The sequence below is a fragment of the Panulirus ornatus genome, chromosome 31, assembly GCF_036320965.1.
Source record: "Panulirus ornatus isolate Po-2019 chromosome 31, ASM3632096v1, whole genome shotgun sequence".
Classification (NCBI taxonomy): Eukaryota; Metazoa; Arthropoda; class Malacostraca; order Decapoda; family Palinuridae; genus Panulirus; species Panulirus ornatus.
The window spans coordinates 17240656-17261639 of NC_092254.1; the positions used below are offsets into that span (position 1 = coordinate 17240656).

A 20984-nucleotide genomic window follows, 5' to 3' on the forward strand; every position below is an offset into this window, starting at 1 on the left:
GGTACCTCAACACTGCGTCATCACATACGGCACCTCAGCATTGCATCATCACATGCGGTACCTCAACAATGCAGTATCACACACGGTACCTCAACACTGCATCATCACATCGGTACCTCAACACTACATCATCACATAGGTTACCTCAACACTGAATCATAACATACGGTACCTCAACATTGCGTCATCACAGAAGGTACCTCAGCACTGTGTCATCATATACGGTACCTCAACACTGCATCATCACATACGGTACATCAGTACTGCGTCATCACATACGGTACCTCTACACTGTGTAACCATATACGGTACCTCAACATGGCATCAGTACACACGGTACTTCAACACTGCATCATCATATAGAGTACCTCAAAATTGTATCATCACATACGGTACCTCAACACTGTGTCGTCACACACCGTACCTCAACAATGCGTCATCACATACGGTACATCAACACTGCATCATGACATACTGTACATCAACACTGCTTCATCACATACGGTACCTCGACACAGCGTCATCACATACTGTACCTCTACACTGCATCATCACATACGGTGCCCCAACACTGCGTCATCACATACGGTACCACAACACTGCGTCACCACATACGGTACCTCAACCCAGCGTCATCATATACAATACCTCAACACTGCATCATCACATACGGTACCTCAACAATACATCATCACATAAGGTACCTCAACACTGCATCATCATATACGGTACCTCAACACTGCATCATCACATACGGTACCTCAACACTGCGTCATCAAATACGGTACCTCAACACTGTGTCATCATATACGGTACCTCAACACTGCATCATCACATACGGTACCTCAACACTGCTTCATCACATACGGTACCTCAACAGTGCATCATCACATACGATACCTCAACACTGCGTCATCACATACGGTACCTGAACACTGCGTCATCACATACGGTACCTCAACACCATATCATCAAATACGGTACATCAACATAGTGTCATCACATACAGTACCTCATCACTGCTTCATCACATACGGTACCTCGACAATGGGTCATCACATACGGTACCCCAACACTGCGTCATCACATACGGTACCTCAACACTGCATCATCACCTACGGTACCTCAACACTGCATCATCACATACAGTACCTCGACACTGTGTCATCACATACGGTGCCTCAACACTGCGTCATCACATACGGTACCTCACACTGCATCATCACCTACGGTACCTCAACACTGCATCATCACATACGAAACCTCAACACTGGGTCATCACATACGGTACCTCAACACTGCATCATCACATACGGTACCTCAACACTGCATCATCACATACGGTACCTCAACACTGCATTATCACACACGGTACCTCAACACTGCATCATCACATACAGTACCTCAACACTGCATTATCACATACGGTACCTCAACACTGCAACATCACATAAGTTACCTCAACATTGCGTCATCACATACGGTACCTCAACACATAGTCAGCACATAGGGTACCTCAACATTGCGTCATCACATACGGTATCTCAACACTGCATCATCACGTACGGTATATCAGTACTGCTTCATCACATACGGTACCTCAACACTGCGTCATCACATGCGGTACCTTAACACTGCATCATTACATACGGAACTTCACCACTGTATCATCACATACGGTACCTCAACACTGCCTCATCATATACGGTACCTCAACACTGCATCATCACAAACAGTACCTCAACACTGCATCATCACATACGGTACCTCGACACTGTGTCATCACATACGGTACGTCTACACTGCGTCCTCACATACGGTAGCACAATACTGCATCATCACACACGGTACCTCAACACTGCGTCATCACATACGGTACCTCAAACCTGCTTCATCATATACGGTACCTACGCACTGCGTCATCGCATACGGTACCTCAACACCGCGTCATCACATACGGTACCTAAACAGTGCTTCATCACACACGATACCACAACAGTGCATCACCACATACGGTACCTCAACACTGCATCATCACATACAGGACCTCATCACTGCAAAATCACATGCATACTTCAACACTGCGTCATCACATACGGTATCTCAACAATGCGTCATCACAACCGCTACCTCAATACTGCGTCATCACATACGGTACCTCAGCACTGCATCATCACATACGTTACCTCAACACTGAATCATCACATACGTTACCTCAACACTGCATCATCAAATAGGGTACCTCACCAATGCGTCATTATATACGGTACATCTACACTGCGTCATCACATACGGTACCTCAACACTGATTCATTACATACGGTACCTCACACTGCATCGTCACATACGGTACGTCAACGCTGCATCATTCACATACGGTACCTCAACATTGCGTCATCACAAACGGAGCCTCAACACTGCGTCATCTTGTACGGTAATTCAACACTGAATCATCACATACAGTACCCAGAAACTGACATCATCATATACGGTACCTCAACACTGCGTCATCACATACAGTACCTCAACAAATCGTCATCACATACGGTACCTCAACAATGCGTCATCCCATACGGTACCTCAACAATGCATCATCACATCCGGTGCCTCAACCCTGCATCATCACATACGGTACCTCGACACTACGTCATCACATACCGTACCTCATCACTGCGTCATCACATACGGTGCCTCAACATTGCGTCATCACAAACGGTACCTCAACACTGCATCATCATATACAGTATCTCAACACTACATAATCACATACGGTACCTCAACTCTGCATCATCACATACCGTACCTCACACTGCATCATCAAATACGGTACCTCAACACTGCATCATCGAACGGTACCTCAACACTGCGCCATCACATACGGTACCTCATCACTGCGTCGTCATATACGGTACCTCAACACTGCATCATCATATACATAAGGTACCTCAACACTGTGTCATCACATACGGTACCTCAACACTGCGTCATCACATACGGTACCTCAACACTGCATCATCACATACGATACCTCAAACCTTTTTCATCATATACGGTACCTCAGTACTGAATCATCACATACGGTACCTCAACACTGCCTCATCACATAGGGTCCCTCGACACTGCGTCATCACATACGTTACCTCAACAATGCGTCATCACATACAGTACCTCAACACTGCATCATCACATACGGTACCTCACCACTGCGTCATCAAATACGGTACATCAACACTGCATCATCACATACGGTACCTCAACAGTGCCTCATAACATACGGTACCTCAACACTGCGTCATCACATACGGTACCTCTAAACTGCGTCATCACATACGGTACCTAAACACTCCATCATTACATACGGAACTTCAACACTGCATCATCACATACGGTACCTAAACACTGCATCATCTCATAAGGTACCTCAACACTGCGTCATCACATACGGTACCTCAACACTGCATCATCACATACGGAACCTAAACAATGCATCATCAAATTCGGTACCTCAACACTGCATAATCACATTTGGTACCTCAACACCGCATCATCACATACGGTACCTCAACACTGCATCAACACAAACGGTACCTCCACAATGTATCATCACATACGGTACCTCAAACCTTCATAATCACATACGGTACCTCAACACAACGTCATCACATATGGTACCTCAACATTGCATAATGACATACGGTACCTCAACACTACATCATCACATACGTTACCTCAACACAGCGTCATCACTTACGGTACATTAACACTGCATCATCACATACGGTACATCAACACTGCGTCATCACATACGGCACCTCAACACTGCGTCATCACATACGGTACCTCAACATTGCGTCATCATATACGGTACCTCAACACTGCATCATCACATACGGTACCTCAACACCGCATCATCACCTACGATTCCTCAACAGTAGATCATCAAATACGATACCTCAACACTGCGTCATCACTTACGGTACCCCAACACTGCGTCATCGCGTAGGGTACCTCCACAGTGCGTTATCACATACGGCACCTCAACACTGCGTCATCACATACGGTACCTCAACACTGCATCATCACATAGGGTACCTCGACACTCTGTCATCACATACGGTACCTCAACACTGCCTCATCGCATACGTTACCTCAACATTGCCTCATCATATACGGTTCCTTAACACTGCATCATCACGTAGAGTACGTCAACACCGCATCATCAAATACGGGACCTCAACACTGCATAATCACATACATTACCTCAATACTGCGTCATCACATACGATAACTCTACACTGCGTCATCACACACAGTACCTCAACACTGCGTCATCACATACGGCACCTCAACACTGCATCATCACATAGTGTACCTCAACACTGCATCATCACATACGGTACCTTGACACTGTGTCAACACATACTCTACCTCAACACTCCGTCATCACATACGTACCTCAATACTGCATCGTCACATACGGTACCTCAACACTGCATCATCACATACGGTACCTCAACAATGCGTCATCACATACGGTACCTCACCATTGCGTCGTCAAATACGGTACCTCAACACAGCGTCATCACATACGTTACCTCAACAATGCGTCATCACATACGGTACCTCAACACTGCGTCATCATATACGGTACCTCAACAATGCATCGTCGCATACGGTACCTCAACATTGCATCATCAAATACGGAACCTCAAAACTGCATCATCACATATAGTACCTCAGCATTGCATCATCACATGCGGTACCTCAACACTGTAGCATCACACACGGTACCTCAACACGGAATCATTACATGGGTACCTCAACACTACGTTATCACATACGGTACCTCAACACTGAATCATAACATACGGTACCTCAACACTGTTGCCTCACATAAGGTACCTCAACACTGCGTCATCACATACGGTACCTCAACACTGTCTCACCACATAAGGTACATCAGCACTGCGTCATCACATACGGTACCTCTACACTGCGTCACCATATACTGTACCTCAACACTGCATCAGTACATACGGTACTTCAACACTGCATCATCACATACAGTACCTCAAAATTGTATCATCACATACGGTTCCTCTGCACTGCGTTATCACACACGGTACCTCAACGCTGCCTCATTACATACGGTACTTCAACACTGCATCACATACGGCACCTCAAAACTGAATCATCATATATGGTACCTCAAATCTGCGTAATTACATACGGTACCTCAACACTGCATCATCACATACGGTACCTCAACACTCCGTCATCACATACCGTACCTCAACACTGCGTCATCACATACGGTACCTCAACACTGCATCATCACATACGGTACCTCAAAACTGCTTCATCACATACGGTACCTCGTCACTGTGCCATCACATACTGTACCTCTACACTACGTCATCACATACGGTACCTCAACACTGCATCATCACATACGGTACCTCAACACTGCATCATCATATACGGTACCTCAACACTGCGTCATCAAATACGGTACCTCAACCCAGCGTCATCATATACGATACCTCAACACTGCATCATCGCATACGGTACCTCAACACTGCATCATCACATACGGTACCTCAACACTGCATCATCATATACGGTACCTCAACACTGCATCATCACATACGGTACCTCAACACTGCATCATCATATACGGTACCTCAAGAGTGCATCATCACATCTGGTACCTGAACACCACATCATCGCACACGGGAAATCAACATTGCATCATCACATACGGTACCTCTACACTACGTCATCACATACGGTACCTCAACACTGCGTCATCTTATACGGTACCTCAGCATTACATCATCATCTACGGTACCTCAACACTGAATCATCACATACGAAACCTCAACACTGAGTCATCATATACAGTACCTCACACTGCGTCATCACATACGGTATTTCAATACTGTATCATCACATACAGTGCCTCAACACTGCATTATCACATACGGTACCCAACACTGCATCATCAGATACCGTACCTCAACAATGCATAATCACATACGGTACATCGACACTACACCATCAAAATAAGTTACCTCAACATTGCGTCATCACATACGGTACCTCAAAGCTGCATCATCACATAAGGTACCTCAACACCTAGTCATCACATAAGGTACCTCAACACTGCGTCATCACATACGGTATCTCACCACTGCATCATCACATACGGTACATCAGTACTGGTTCATCACATGCGGTACCTCAACACTGCATCATCACATACGGTACCTTAACACTGTATCATTACATACGGTACTTCAACAATGTATCATCACATACGGTACCTCAACACTGTTACATCACATACTGTACCTCTACACTGCGTCATCACATACGGTACCGCAACACTGCACCATCATGTACGGTACCTAAACAATGCATCATCACATACGGTACCTCAACACTGCGTCATCAAATACGGTACCTCAACACTGCGTCATCACGTACGGTACCTCAAACCTGCTTCATCATATACGGTACCTCAACACTGCATCATCACATACGGTACCTCAACACTGCATCATCGCATACGGTACCTCAACACTGCATCATCACATACGATACCACAACAGTGCATCATCACACACGGTATCTCAACACCGCATCATCACATACGGGACCTCAAGACTGCATAATCACATACAGTACCTCAACACTGCGTCATCACATACGGTACCTCAACACTGCGTCATCACAACCGGTACCTCAACACTGCGTCATCACATACGGTACCTCAACACTGCATCATCACATACGGTACCTCAACACTGAATCCTCACATACGGTACCTCAACACTGTATCATCAAATACGGTACCTCAGAACTGCATCATCATATACGTTACCTGTACACTGCGTCATCACATACGATACCACAACACTGCATCATTACATACGGTACCTCACACTATATCATCACATGCGGTACCTCAACACTGCATCATTCACATACAGTACCTCAACACTGCGTCATCACATATGGAACCTCAACACTGCGTTATCATATACGGCAACTCAACACTGAATCATCACATACAGTACCTCAGCACTGCATCATCACATACGGTACCTCGACACTGCGTCATCGCATACGTTACCTCAACATTGCGTCATCATTTACGGTACCTAAACACTGACATCATCACATACGGTACCTTAACACTGCCTCATGACATACGGTACCTTAACACAGCGTCATCACATACGGTACCTCAACACTGCGTCATCACATACGGTACCTCAACACTGCATCATCACATCCGGTACCTCAGCACTGCATCATCACATACGGTACCTCGACACTATGTCATCACATACCGTACCTCAACACTGCGTCATCACATACGTTACCTCAACATTGCGTCATCACATACGGTACCTCAAGACTGACTCATCACATACAGTACCTCAACACTGCATACTCACATACGGTACCTCAACTCTGCATCATCACATACTGTACCTCAACACTGCATCGAAACACACGGTACCTCAACACTGCATCATCACATACGATACCTCAAACCTCCGTCATCATATACAGTACCTCAACACAGCATCATCACATACGGTACCTCAACACTGCATCATCACATACGGTACCTCGACACTGCGTCATCACATACGTTACCTCAACAATGCGTTATCACATATAATGCCTCAACACTGCATCATCACATACGGTACCTCAACACTGCATCATCACATACAGTACCTCAACAATGCGTCATAGCATACTGTACCTCAACACTGCGTCATCACATACGGTACCTCAACACTGCATCATCACATACGGTACCTCAACACTGCATCATCTCATACTCTATCTCCAAACTGCGTCATCACATACGGTACCTCAACATAGCATCATCACATACGGTACCTCAACAATACATCATCACATACGGTACCTCGACACTGCGTCATCACAAACGGTACCTCAACACTGCATCATCACATACGGGACCTCAACACTGCATAATCACATACTGTACCTCAACACTGCGTCCTCACATACGGTACCTCAACACTGCGTCATCACATACAGTACCTCAACACTGCGTCATCACATACGGTACCTCAACACTGCATCATCACTTACGGTACCTCAACACTGAATCATCACATACGGTACCTCAACACTGCATCATCAAATACGGTACCTCACCACTGCGTCATCATATACGGTACTTCTACAATGCGTCATCACATACGGTACCTCAGCACTGCATCATTACATACTGTACCTAACACTGCATTATCACATACGGTACCTCAACACTGCATCATTCACATACGGTACCTCAACACAACTCTGCGTCATCACATACGGAACCTCAACACTGCGTCATCATATACGGTAACTCAACACTGAATCATCATATACTGTACCGTAACACTGCATCATTCACATACGGTACCTCAGCACTGCGTCATCACATACGGTAACTCAACACTGCATCATCACATACGGTACCTCAACACAGCGTCATCATATACGGTAACTCAACATTAAATCATCACATACGGTACCTCAACACTGCATCATTCACATACGGTACCTCAACACTGCATCATCACATACGGTACCTCGACACTATGTCATCACATACCGTATCTCAACACTGCATCATCACACACGTTACCTCAACACAGCGTCATCACATACGGTACCTCAACACTGCATCATCACATAAGGTACCTCAACAATGCATCATCACATCCGGTACCTCAACACTGCATCATCACATACGGTACCTCGACACTATGTCATCACATACCGTATCTCAACACTGCGTCATCACATACGTTACCTCAACATTGCGTCATCACATATGGTACTTCAAAGCTGCATCATCACATAGAGTACCTCAACACTGCATAATCACATATGGTACCTCAACTCTGCATCATCACATACCGTACCTCAACACTGCATCATCATATTCGGTACCTCAGCACTGCATCATCACATACGGTACCTCAACACTGCGTCATCACATACAGTACCTCAACACTGCGTCATCACATACGGTACCTCAAGGCTGCATCATCACATACGGTACTTCAACACTGCGTCATCACATACGGTACCTCAACACTGCATCATCATATACCATACCTCAAACCTTCATCATATACAGTACCTCAACACTGCATCATCACATACGGTACCTCAACACTGTATCATCACATACGGTTCCTCGATACTGCGTCATCACATACGTTACCCCAACAATGCGTCATCACATAAGGTACCTCGACCCTGCATCATCACATACGGTACCTCAGCACTGCGTCATCACATACGGTATCTCAACTCTGCTTCATCACATACGGTACCTCAACACTGCGTCATCACATACGGTACCTTAACGCTGCGTCATCACATACGGTACCTCAACACTGCATCATCACGTGCGGTACCTCTACACTGCATCATCACATTCTTTACCTCAACACTGCGTCATCACATGCAGTACCTCAACACTGCATCATCACATACGGTACCTCAACACTGCGTCATCGCATACGGTAGGTCAACACTGCGTCTTCACATACAGTACCTAAACACTGCATCATTACATACGGTACCTTAACACTGCATCATCACATACGGTACCTCAAAACTGCATCATCACATACGGCACCTCAACGCTGCGTCATCACATACGGTACCTCAACGCTGCGTCATCACATACGGTACCTCAACACTGCATCATCACGTACGGTACCTCAACACTTCGTCATCACATACCGTACCTCAGCACTGCGTCATCACATACGATACCTCAACACTGCGTCATCACATACGGTACCTCAACACTACCTCATCACATACGGTACCTCAACACTGCATAATCACATACGTTACCTCAACACTGCATTGTCACATACGGTGTCTCAACACTGCGTCATCACATACGGTACCTCAACACTGCATCATCACATACGGTACCTCAACACTTCGTCGTCACATACGGTACCTCAGCACTTCGTCATCACATACGGTACTTCAACACTGCGTCATCACATACGGTACCTCAACACTGCGTCATCACATACGGTACCTCAACACTGCGTCATCACATACGGTACCTCCAAACTGCATCATCACATACGGTGTCTCAACACTGCGTCATCACATACGGTACCTCAACACTGTCATCACATACGGTACCTCAACACTGCGTCATCACATACGGTACCTCAACACTGCGTCATCACATACGGTACCTCCACACTGCATCATCACATACGGTGTCTCAACACTGCTTCATCACATACGGTTCCTCAACACTGCGTCATCACATACGGTAACTCAACACTGCGTCATCACATACGGTACCTCACCACTGCATCATCCAATACGGTACCTCAACACTGCGTCATCACATACGGTATCTCAACACTGCATCATCCAATACGGTACCTCGACACTGCGTCATCACATACGGTACCTCATCACTGCGTCATCACATACGGTATCTCAACACTGCATCATCCAATCCGGTACCTCAACACTGCGTCATCACATACGGTACCTCATCACTGCGTCATCACATACGGTATCTCAACACTGCATCATCCAATCCGGTACCTCAACACTGCGTCATCACATACGGTACCTCATCACTGCGTCATCACATACGGTATCTCAACACTGCATCCCTCTTTCCATTCCTTCATTGTAAATCCCACAGAGTCTCAGCACACGACCCTGCTTCCTGGCTACTGAACTTCATTCATCAATGGATCATATCTCATCTTATATCACCAATGCTCTTGTAGTGTCCGGATTTACCACATAGACTTGAGCATTATATGATCAATTGTGTGTGTGTGTGTGTGTGTGTGTATGTGTAATAATCTATGTTTTTCCAATATATCATCGTATGTTTGAGTAAACGTGTAATGTTGCTCGCTAGACCTCATCATTCGTAAACATCTCGTGTCATTCCCCGGATGTTAACGTTAACTCTTCCCCATCTCTATGTATGACGTCACTAGTATTACCCTCACAGGCCTCATATACCAGGTCTGTCTTGGACCCTCAGCTTTTCTATACATAAAGTTACGTTTTCTGAACACATGAAACTTTAGTATTAACATTCCCCTCCTGTCTTACCACATCATTTACGGTTTACATTATGATCATCCGTTTATGAATATAACCCAGACGAGTTTACTGTAAATGGTATTGTTAATGACTGGTCTACATTCCAGAGTTATGCGTTGGAACAACGGCCAAGAAACATCTAGTCGACCAAGACACACGTAAGTCTTATTGTTATATTTATCATACGATGAGAAACAATGTGTTCTTTCCTCTGACTCTCCTGTCTCATATGTATGTTAATCATACGTACATACACACGTATGACATACATACACACATGTACCTTCACACACACGTATGTTCATACCTACATTATAGTAAGTTAAGTTTTATAAAGACTTCACGGTATAAACTGATCAACTTGACCGTAAGCTGATGAGAAGTTTAGCTAACAAGATTAGAAATTATTTTTAAACCTGAAGATGACACAGACCAGGAGAAGAACAAGATGTTGAACACCAGGATATGAGAAGACTATTAGCAAACATCAGGAAAACCATGAAAATAACTGTGATCTTTTGTACAGGGAACACGAGGTTGTAAGATGGCACAATGTGTTGTACAGAGAACACGAGGTTGTAAGATGGCACAATGTGTTGTGCAGGGAACACGAGGTTGTAAGATGGCACAATGTGTTGTACAGAGAACACGAGGTTGTAAGATGGCACAATGTGTTGTGCAGGAAACACGAGGTTGTAAGATGGCACAATGTGTTGTGCAGGAAACACGAGGTTGTAAGATGGCACAATGTGTTGTACAGAGAACACGAGGTTGTAAGATGGCACAATGTGTTGTGCAGGAAACACGAGGTTGTAAGATGGCACAATGTGTTGTACAGAGAACACGAGGTTGTAGGATGGCACAATGTGTTGTGCAGGAAACACGAGGTTGTAAGATGGCACAATGTGTTGTACAGAGAACACGAGGTTGTAAGATGGCAAAATGTGTTGTACAGAGAACACGAGATTGTAAGATGGAACAATGTGTTGTACAGGGAACACGAGGTTGTAGGATGGGACAATGTGTTGTACAGATGACATGAGGTTGTAAGATGGAACAATGTGTTGTACAGGGAACACGAGGTTGTAGGATGGAACAATGTGTTGTACAGGGAACACGAGGTTGTAGGATGGGACAATGTGTTGTACAGAGAACACGAGGTTGTAAGATGGCAAAATGTGTTGTACAGAGAACACGAGGTTGTAAGATGGAACAATGTGTTGTACAGGGAACACGAGGTTGTAGGATGGGACAATGTGTTGTACAGATGACATGAGGTTGTAAGATGGCACAATGTGTTGTACAGGGAACACGAGGTTGTAAGATGGCAAAATGTGTTGTACAGAGAACACGAGGTTGTAAGATGGCACAATGTGTTGTGCAGAGAACACGAGGTTATAAGATGGAACAATGTATTGTACAGGGAACACAAGGTTGTAAGATGGCACAATGTGTTGTACAGAGAACACGAGGTTGTAAGATGGAACAATGTGTTGTACAGAGAACACGAGGTTGTAAGATAGAACAATGTGTTGTACAGGGAACGCGAGGTTGTAAGATGGCACAGTGTGTTGTACAGAGAACACGAGGTTGTAAGATGGCAAAATGTGTTGTACAGAGAACACGAGGTTGTAAGATGGCACAAAGTGTTGTACAGGGAACACGAGGTTGTAAGATGGCACAATGTGTTGTACAGAGAACACGAGGTTATAAGATGGCAAAATGTGTTGTACAGAGAACACGAGGTTGTAAGATAGAACAATGTGTTGAACAGGGAACGCGAGGTTGTAGGATGGCACAATGTGTTGTACAGAGAAAACGAGGTTGTAAGATGGAACAATGTGTTGTACAGAGAACACGAGGTTGTAGGATGGGACAATGTGTTGTGCAGAGAACACGAGGTTGTAGGATGGGACAATGTGTTGTACAGAGAACACGAGGTTGTAGGATGGGACAATGTGTTGTAGAGATGACATGAGGTTGTAAGATGGCACAATGTGTTGTTCAGAGAACACGAGGTTGTAAGATGGCACAATGTGTTGTACAGGGAACACGAGGTTGTAAGATGGAACAATGTGTTGTACAGAGAACACGAAGTTGTAAGATGGGACAATGTGTTGTACAGGAAATACGAGGTTGTAAGATGGAACAATGTGTTGTACAGAGAACACGAGGTTGTAAGATGGAACAATGTGTTGTACAGAGAACACGAGGTTGTAAGATGGCACAAAGTGTTGTACAGAGAACACGAGGTTGTAAGATGGCACAATGTGTTGTACAGAGAACACGAGGTTGTAAGATGGCAAAATGTATTATACAGAGAACACGAGGTTGTAAGATGGAACAATGTGTTGTACAGAGAACACAAGGTTGTAAGATGGCACAATGTGTTGTACAGAGAACACGAGGTTGTAAGATGGAACAATGTGTTGTACAGAGAACACGAGGTTGTAAGATGGAACAATGTGTTGTACAGGAAACACAAGGTTGTAAGATGGCACAATATGTTGTACAGAGAACACGAGGTTGTAAGATGGAACAATGTGTTGTACAGAGAACACGAGGTTGTAGGATGGGACAATGTGTTGTACAGAGAACATGAGGTTGTAAGATGGCACAATGTGTTGTACAGAGAACACGAGGTTGTAAGATGGGACAATGTGTTGTACAGGAAATACGAGGTTGTAAGATGGCACAGTGTGTTGTACAGGGAACACGAGGTTGTAAGATGGCACAATGTGTTGTACAGGGAACACGAGGCTGTAAGATGGCACAGTGTGTTGTACAGGGAACACGAGGTTGTAAGATGGCACAATGTGTTGTACAGAGAACACGAGGTTGTAAGATGGAACAATGTGTTGTACAGAGAACACGAGGTTGTAAGATGGCACAATGTGTTGTACAGGGAACACGAGGTTGTAAGATGGAACAATGTGTTGTACAGAGAACACAAGGTTGTAAGATGGCACAATGTGTTGTACAGAGAACACGAGGTTGTAAGATGGAACAATGTGTTGTACAGGGAACACGAGGTTGTAGGATGGAACAATGTGTTGTACAGAGAACACGAGGTTGTAAGATGGCACAATGTGTTGTACAGAGAACACGAGGTTGTAAGATGGAACAATGTGTTGTACAGAGAACACGAGGTTGTAGGATGGGACAATGTGTTGTACAGAGAACACGAGGTTGTAGGAGGGGACAATGTGTTGTACAGATGACATGAGGTTGTAAGATGGCACAATGTGTTGTACAGAGAACACGAGGTTGTAAGATGGCACAATGTGTTGTACAGAGAACACGAGGTTGTAAGATGGAACAATGTGTTGTACAGAGAACACGAGGTTGTAAGATGGCACAATGTGTTGTACAGAGAACACGAGGTTGTAAGATGGCACAATGTGTTGTACAGGGAACACGAGGTTGTAAGATGGAACAATGTGTTGTACAGAGAACACGAGGTTGTAAGATGGCACAATGTGTTGTACAGGGAACACGAGGTTGTAAGATGGAGCAATGTGTTGTACAGGGAACACGAGGTTGTAAGATGGAACAATGTGTTGTCATATCGAACGTAAAGTCCTTGAAATAAAAGAGTCATATAAAACGAGTCTAACAAGAAGATGCAGAAATAATTCAAGAAAGAAATCTTAATTGTTGTAACGTGAACATTTAAATCTCTCACCTTGTGCACATCTTGTACATCAGAGATAAGAAAACGGTCATAGTCTTGATTAAGCAGAACACACACGCGTCACACCAGAATGTCTTCTGTTCACGTGCTACGCTTCATCCTGGTCTTACACACACACACACACATACAACTACACATATTCATTTATTCTAAAACTTCGGAAGAAACGGATAAAGTGGGTGACAATACATAATGACGTCACTTGTGTTTTCTGTAACACAAGTTTTATTGAAATTTTTCACAACATCAGCATCAGATGGTCACCATTGTCTGGCGGGATAATGTTATGGTTCACGTCTCACATAACACCTCACCAACCCAGTCGTGACATTTCTTCTTGTGTAAACATACATACATAATCATCATTAACCTTACACACATATCATGAGAAACAGTATTACAAGTGAAAAATATGTAAGACACAAAATACAAAGGTTCTTTAAGTTCAGTGGTGAAAATCCTGTTCATGTATGATCTTTGTGTTGTAGTGAACAGTTTTATTTTTCATCCCCTTTTATAATCGTTGAGAAAATGGTTAACGGCTTCCACATACGATGAGAAACAATGTGTTCTCTCCTCTGACTCTCCTCTCTCATATGAATGTTCATCATACATACATACACACGTATGACATACGTATGTTTACGATATCAGCAGACGACACTTTCCACATCCTCATACGTGAAGAGGATATAAGAGTTCTTCCCATATCCTTTAAATGAGAAATCCTGAGAACAAATATAGTTGAAGAACAGTTCATCAACATTTACATGTAGACACCTACCCAACGTCATGAAGAATTCTGCAAACTGAAAGGTAATCTTGGCACCAGGACATCAATACACGATCCACGTAAACATCTGCCTCACGAATATTGAATCGAATTTATTTTGTTGATTGTAACTAACTAACACATACTCTCACGTTGTTATTCAGATAATCGTCCTTAATGTTTAAATTGCTTTATGTTTTATATCCGATCGTTAACGATATAAACCGACCCATAGAACCACAATCCTGGGCAATCAACATTTGCTCAGGAAAATAATTTCATAGGTATGGTAAAATGGGGCGAAAGCTGAAGTTGGAAACCCTCCCCTTTTATATCGATCTATGGAGGAGGCAGGAGTCACGCGGGGAGTGCTCATCCTCCTCGAAGGCTCAGATTGGGGTGTCTAAATGTGTGTGGATGTAACCAAGATGAAAAAAAGGAGAGATAGGTAGTGTGTTTGAGGAAAGGAACCTGGATGTTTTGGCTATGAGTCAAACGAAGCTCAAGGGTAAAGGGGAAGAGTAGTTTGGAAATATCTTTGAAGTATTCAAGGGTTAGTAAGAGGTCAAGTGCTAAGGAGGGAGTAGCACTACTCTTGAAGCAGGAGTTGTGGAAGTGTGTGATACACTGTAGGGAAGAAAATTCTAGAATGATTTGGGAAAAACTGAAAATGAATAGCGGGAGATTGGTTATTAGTGGTGCTTATGCACCTGGTCATGACAAGAAATATCATGAGGCAAGTGTTTTGGAAGAAGTCGGGGAGTGTGTTAGCGGTTTTGGTGTACGATACCTGGTATCAGTGATGGGTGGTTTAAATGCGAAGGTGCGTAACGTGGCAGATGAGGGTGTAATTGGTGCGCATGGGGTATTCTCTGTTATTAATGGATATGGTGAAGAACTTCTGGAGTTGTGTGCTGAGAAAACGACTGTTGATTGGGAATACCTGGTTTAAAAAGGGAGATGTACACAAGTATACGGATGTAAGTAGGAGAGATGGTCAATTGGAATTATCAGATTATACATTAATTGATAACGCGTAAAAGAGAGACTTTTGGCTGCAAATGTACTAAGAGGGTTGTGAGAGCAAGTGAGCTTGGAAAGAAGACTTGTATGAAGAAGTACCAGGAGACACTGGGTGCAGAATAGCGAAAGGTGAAATCAAATAAGGTGAGGGGAGTGGGTGAGGAATGGAATGTATTTAGGGAAGTAGTGATGGCTTGTGCAAAAGATACTTGTGGCATGTGAAAGGTGTGAGGTGGGCAGATTAGAAAGGGTAGTGAGTGGTGGAATGATGAAGTAAATTTGCTAATACAAGGGAAAAGAGAGGCGTTTGGGCGGTGCATATAAAGAGGGAGTACAAATGACTGGAAGATGTATAAGAGAAAACGGCAGGAGGTCGAAAGGAAGGTGCAAGGGTTGAAAAAGAGGGCAATTTAGAGTTGAGGTGAGAGAGTATCATTAAACTTTAGGGAGAATAAAAAGATGTATAGAAGAAGAAAAATAATATTCGAAAGACAAGAGAACAAATGGGACAAAAGGGGAAGTGATAACAGGTAGTGATAGAGTGAGGAGATGGAATGAGTATTTTGAAGGATTCTTGAATATACTTAATGGTAGAGTGGCAGATGTGGTGTGTTCTGGTTGGGGTGGTGTGCGAAGTGAGAAAGTTAGGGAGGACGGTTTCGTAAAAAGAGAAGAGGTGGTGAAAGCCTCGTAGAAGACGAAATCCGGCGAGGAGGAGGGAGTGGATGGTATTACAATTGAAGTTATCAAAAAGAGGGTGACTGTGTTGTTGACTGGTTGGTGAGGATATTCAGTGTATGTATGGCTCATGGTGAGGTGCCTGAGGATTGGCGGAATGCATCGACAGTATCATTGTGTAAAAGTAAAAGGGATAAAGGTGAGTCCTCAAACTACAGAGGCATGAATTTGTTGAGAATTCTTAAAAAAAATTGTATGGGAGGGTATTGATTGAGAGGGTGAAGGTATGTACAGAACATAAGATTGGTGAAGAGCAGTGCTGGTAGGGAAATCATATCATAGAATTTAAGTCATACGTCTCTTAGATTCTAAGAATGCTCTCTCTCTCGTACAAGGCAACTAAAGGGGACGGAAGCGAGGGGCTAGAAACCCTCCCCTCCTTGTATTTTAACTTTCTAAAAGGAGAAACGGAAGGAGTCACACGGGGACTGCTCATCCTCCTCGAAGGCTCAGATTGGGGTGTCTAAATGTGTGGATGTAACCAAGATGAGAAAAAAGGAGAGAGAGGTAGTGTGTTTGAGGAAAGGAACCTGGATGTTTTCGCTCTGAGTGAAACGAAGCTCAAGGGTAAAGGATTTGGGAATGTTTTGGGAGTAAAGTAAGGGTTTTTTGAGGACAAGACCAAGGGAAAGAGTAGCACTACTCCTGAAACATGAGTGTTGGAAGTATGTGATAGAATGTAAAAAGTAAGCTCTAGATTGATATTGGTAAAACTGAAAGTGGATGGAGAAAGATGGGTGATTATTGGTGCATATACACCTGGGCATGAGAAGAAAGACCATGAGAGGCAAGTGTTTTGGGAGCAGCTGAGTGAGTGTGTTAGTAGTTTTGATGCAAGAGACCGGGCTATAGTGATGGATGATTTGAATGCAAAGGTTAGTAATGTGGCAGTTAAGGGAATGATTGGTGTACATGGGGTGTTCAGTGTTGTAAATGGAAATGGTGAAGAGCTTGTAGATTTATGTGCTGAAAAAGGACTAAAAGGACTGGTGATTGGGAATACCTGGTTTGAAAAGAGATATACATAAGTACGTATACGTATGTAAGTAGGAGAGATGGCCAAAGAGCGTTATTTGATTACGTGTTAATTAATAGGCGCACAAAAGAGAGACTTTTGGATGTTAATGTGCTAGGAGGTGCAACTGGAGGGATGTCTGATCATTATCTTGTGGAGGCGAAGGTGAAGATTTGTAGAAGTTTTCAGAAAAGAAGAGAGAATGCTGGGGTGAAGAGAGTGGTGAAAGTAAGTGCGCTTAGGAAGGAGACTTGTATGAGGAAAAACCAGAAGACACTGAGTACAGAATGGAAAAAGGTGAGAACTAAGGACGTAAGGGGAGTGGGGGAGGAATGGGATGTATTTAGGGAAGCAGTGATGGCTTGCGAAAAAGATGCTTGTGGCATGAGAAGCGTGGGAGGTGGGCAGATTACAAAGGGTAGCGAGTGGTGGGATGAAGGGGTAAGACTATTAGTGAAAGAGAAGAGAGAGGCATTTGAACGATTTTTGCAGGGATATAATGCAAATTAGTGGGAGATGTATAAAAGAGAGAGGGAGGAGGTCAAGAGAAAGATGCAAGAGGTGAAAAAGAGGGCAGATGAGAATTGGGGTGAGAGAGTATCATTAAAGTTTAGGGAGAATAAAAAGATGTTTTGGAAGGGGGCAAATAAAGTGCGTAAGACAAGGGAAAAAATGGAAACATCATTGAAGTGGGCTAATAGGGAGATGATAACAAGTAATGGTGATGTGAAAAGGAAATGAAGTGAGTATTTTGAATGTTTGTTGAATGTGTTTGATGATAGAGTGGCAGATATAGGGTGTTTTGGTCGATGTGGTGTGCAAAGTGAGAGGGCTAGTGAGAATGATTTGGTAAACAGAGAAGAGGTAGTAGAAGCTTTACGGAAGATGAAAGCCGGCAAGGCGGCGGGCTTGGATGGTATTGCAGTGGAATTTATTAAAAAATAGGGAGATGTATTTGATTGGTTGGGAAGGTTATTTAATGTATGTATGACTCATGGTGAGGTGCCTGAGGATTGGCGAAATGCTTGCATAGGGACATTGTACAAAGGCAAAAGGGATAAAAGTGGGTGGAAGGGGATAAAAGTGGGTGCTCAAATTACAGAGGTATAAGTTTGTTGAGTATTCCTGGAAAATTATATGGGAGGGTTTTGATAGAGAGGGTGAAGATATGTACAGAGAATCAGATTGGGGAAGAGCAGTGTGGTTTCAGAAGTGGTAGAGGATGTGTGGATCAGGTGTTTGCTTTGAAGAATGTATGTGAGAAATACTTAGAAAAGCAAATAGATTTATATTTACCATTTATGGATCTGAAAAAGGCATATAGCAGAGTTGATAGAGATGCTCTGTGGAAGGTATTAAGAATATATGGTGTGGGAGGCAAGTTGTTAGAAGCAGTGAAAAGCTTTTATGGAGGATGTAAGGCATGTGTTCGAGTAGGAAGAGAGGAAGGTGATTGGTTCTCAGTGAATATTGGTTTCCGGCAGGGGTGTGTGATGTCACCATGGTTGTTTGATATGCTTATGGATGGGGTTGTTAGGGAGGTGAAAGCAAGAGTTTTGGAAAGAGGGGCAAGTATGCAGTCTTTTGTGGATGGGAGAGCTTGGGAAGCGAGTCAGTTGTTGTTCGCTAATGATACAGCGCAGGTGGCTGATTCGGGTGAGAAACTGCAGAAGCTGGTGACTGAGCTTGGTGAAGTGTGTGAAAGTGGAAAGCTGAGAGTAAATGTGAATAAAAGCAAGGTTATTGGGTACAGTAGGGTTGAGGGACAAGTCAACTTTTAGGTAAGTTTGAATAGAGAAAAACTGGAAGAAGTTAAGTGTTTTAGATATCTGAGAGTAGATTTGGCAGTCGATGGAACCAGGGAAACGGAAGTGAATCATAGGGTGGGGGAAGGGGCGAAAGTTCTGGGAGCAATTGGTCACATGGAGTGAATGAGTGAGGAAAGATTAACAAAGAGGTTAGATGTGTCAGAGGTGGAGGGAACGAGGAAAAGTGGGAGACCAAATTGGAGGTGGAAAGATGGAGTGAAAAAGTTATCGGGGCCTGAACATGCAGGAGGGTGAAAGGCGTGCAAGGAATAGAGTGAATTGGAATGATGGAGAAAACGGGGGTCGACGTGCTGTCAATAGATTGAACCAGGGCATGTGAAGAGTCTGAGGTAAACCATGGAAAGTTTTGTGGGCCCTGGATGTGGAAAGGGAGCTGTGGTTTCGGTGCATTATACATGACAGCTAGAGACTGAGTGTGAACGATGTGCCCCGAGTTGTCTTTTCCTAGCGCTACCTCGCACACATGCTGGGGGAGTGGGTTGTCATTTCATGTGTGGCGGGGTGGCGACGAAAATGAAAAAGGGCAGACAGTATGAATAATGTACATGTGTATATATGTATATGGCTGTGTGTGTATATATATGTATACGTTGAGGTATAAATGTATGTATATGTGTGTGTTTGGACGTGTATGTATATACTTGCGTATGTGGGTGGTTTGGACCATTCTATCGTATGTTTCCTTGCGCTACCTCGCTAACGTGGGGGACAGCGACAAAGTATGATAAATGAATAAATATATACATATATATA

The 20984-nt window shown here is 43.8% G+C and overlaps 1 protein-coding gene across 4 annotated transcripts in view; it reads left to right on the forward strand.

Moving 5' to 3' along the window:
- The window catches only part of LOC139758846 (BMP-binding endothelial regulator protein-like), a 254066-nt gene that overhangs the window by 111551 nt on the left and 121531 nt on the right, over positions 1 to 20984 (forward strand). For all 4 annotated transcript variants that reach the window (XM_071680701.1, XM_071680704.1, XM_071680702.1 and 1 more), the window contains one exon: positions 11268 to 11318. In XM_071680701.1, coding sequence (XP_071536802.1) covers positions 11268 to 11318 — 51 coding nt within the window. The remainder of the gene's footprint in view (positions 1 to 11267; positions 11319 to 20984) is intronic.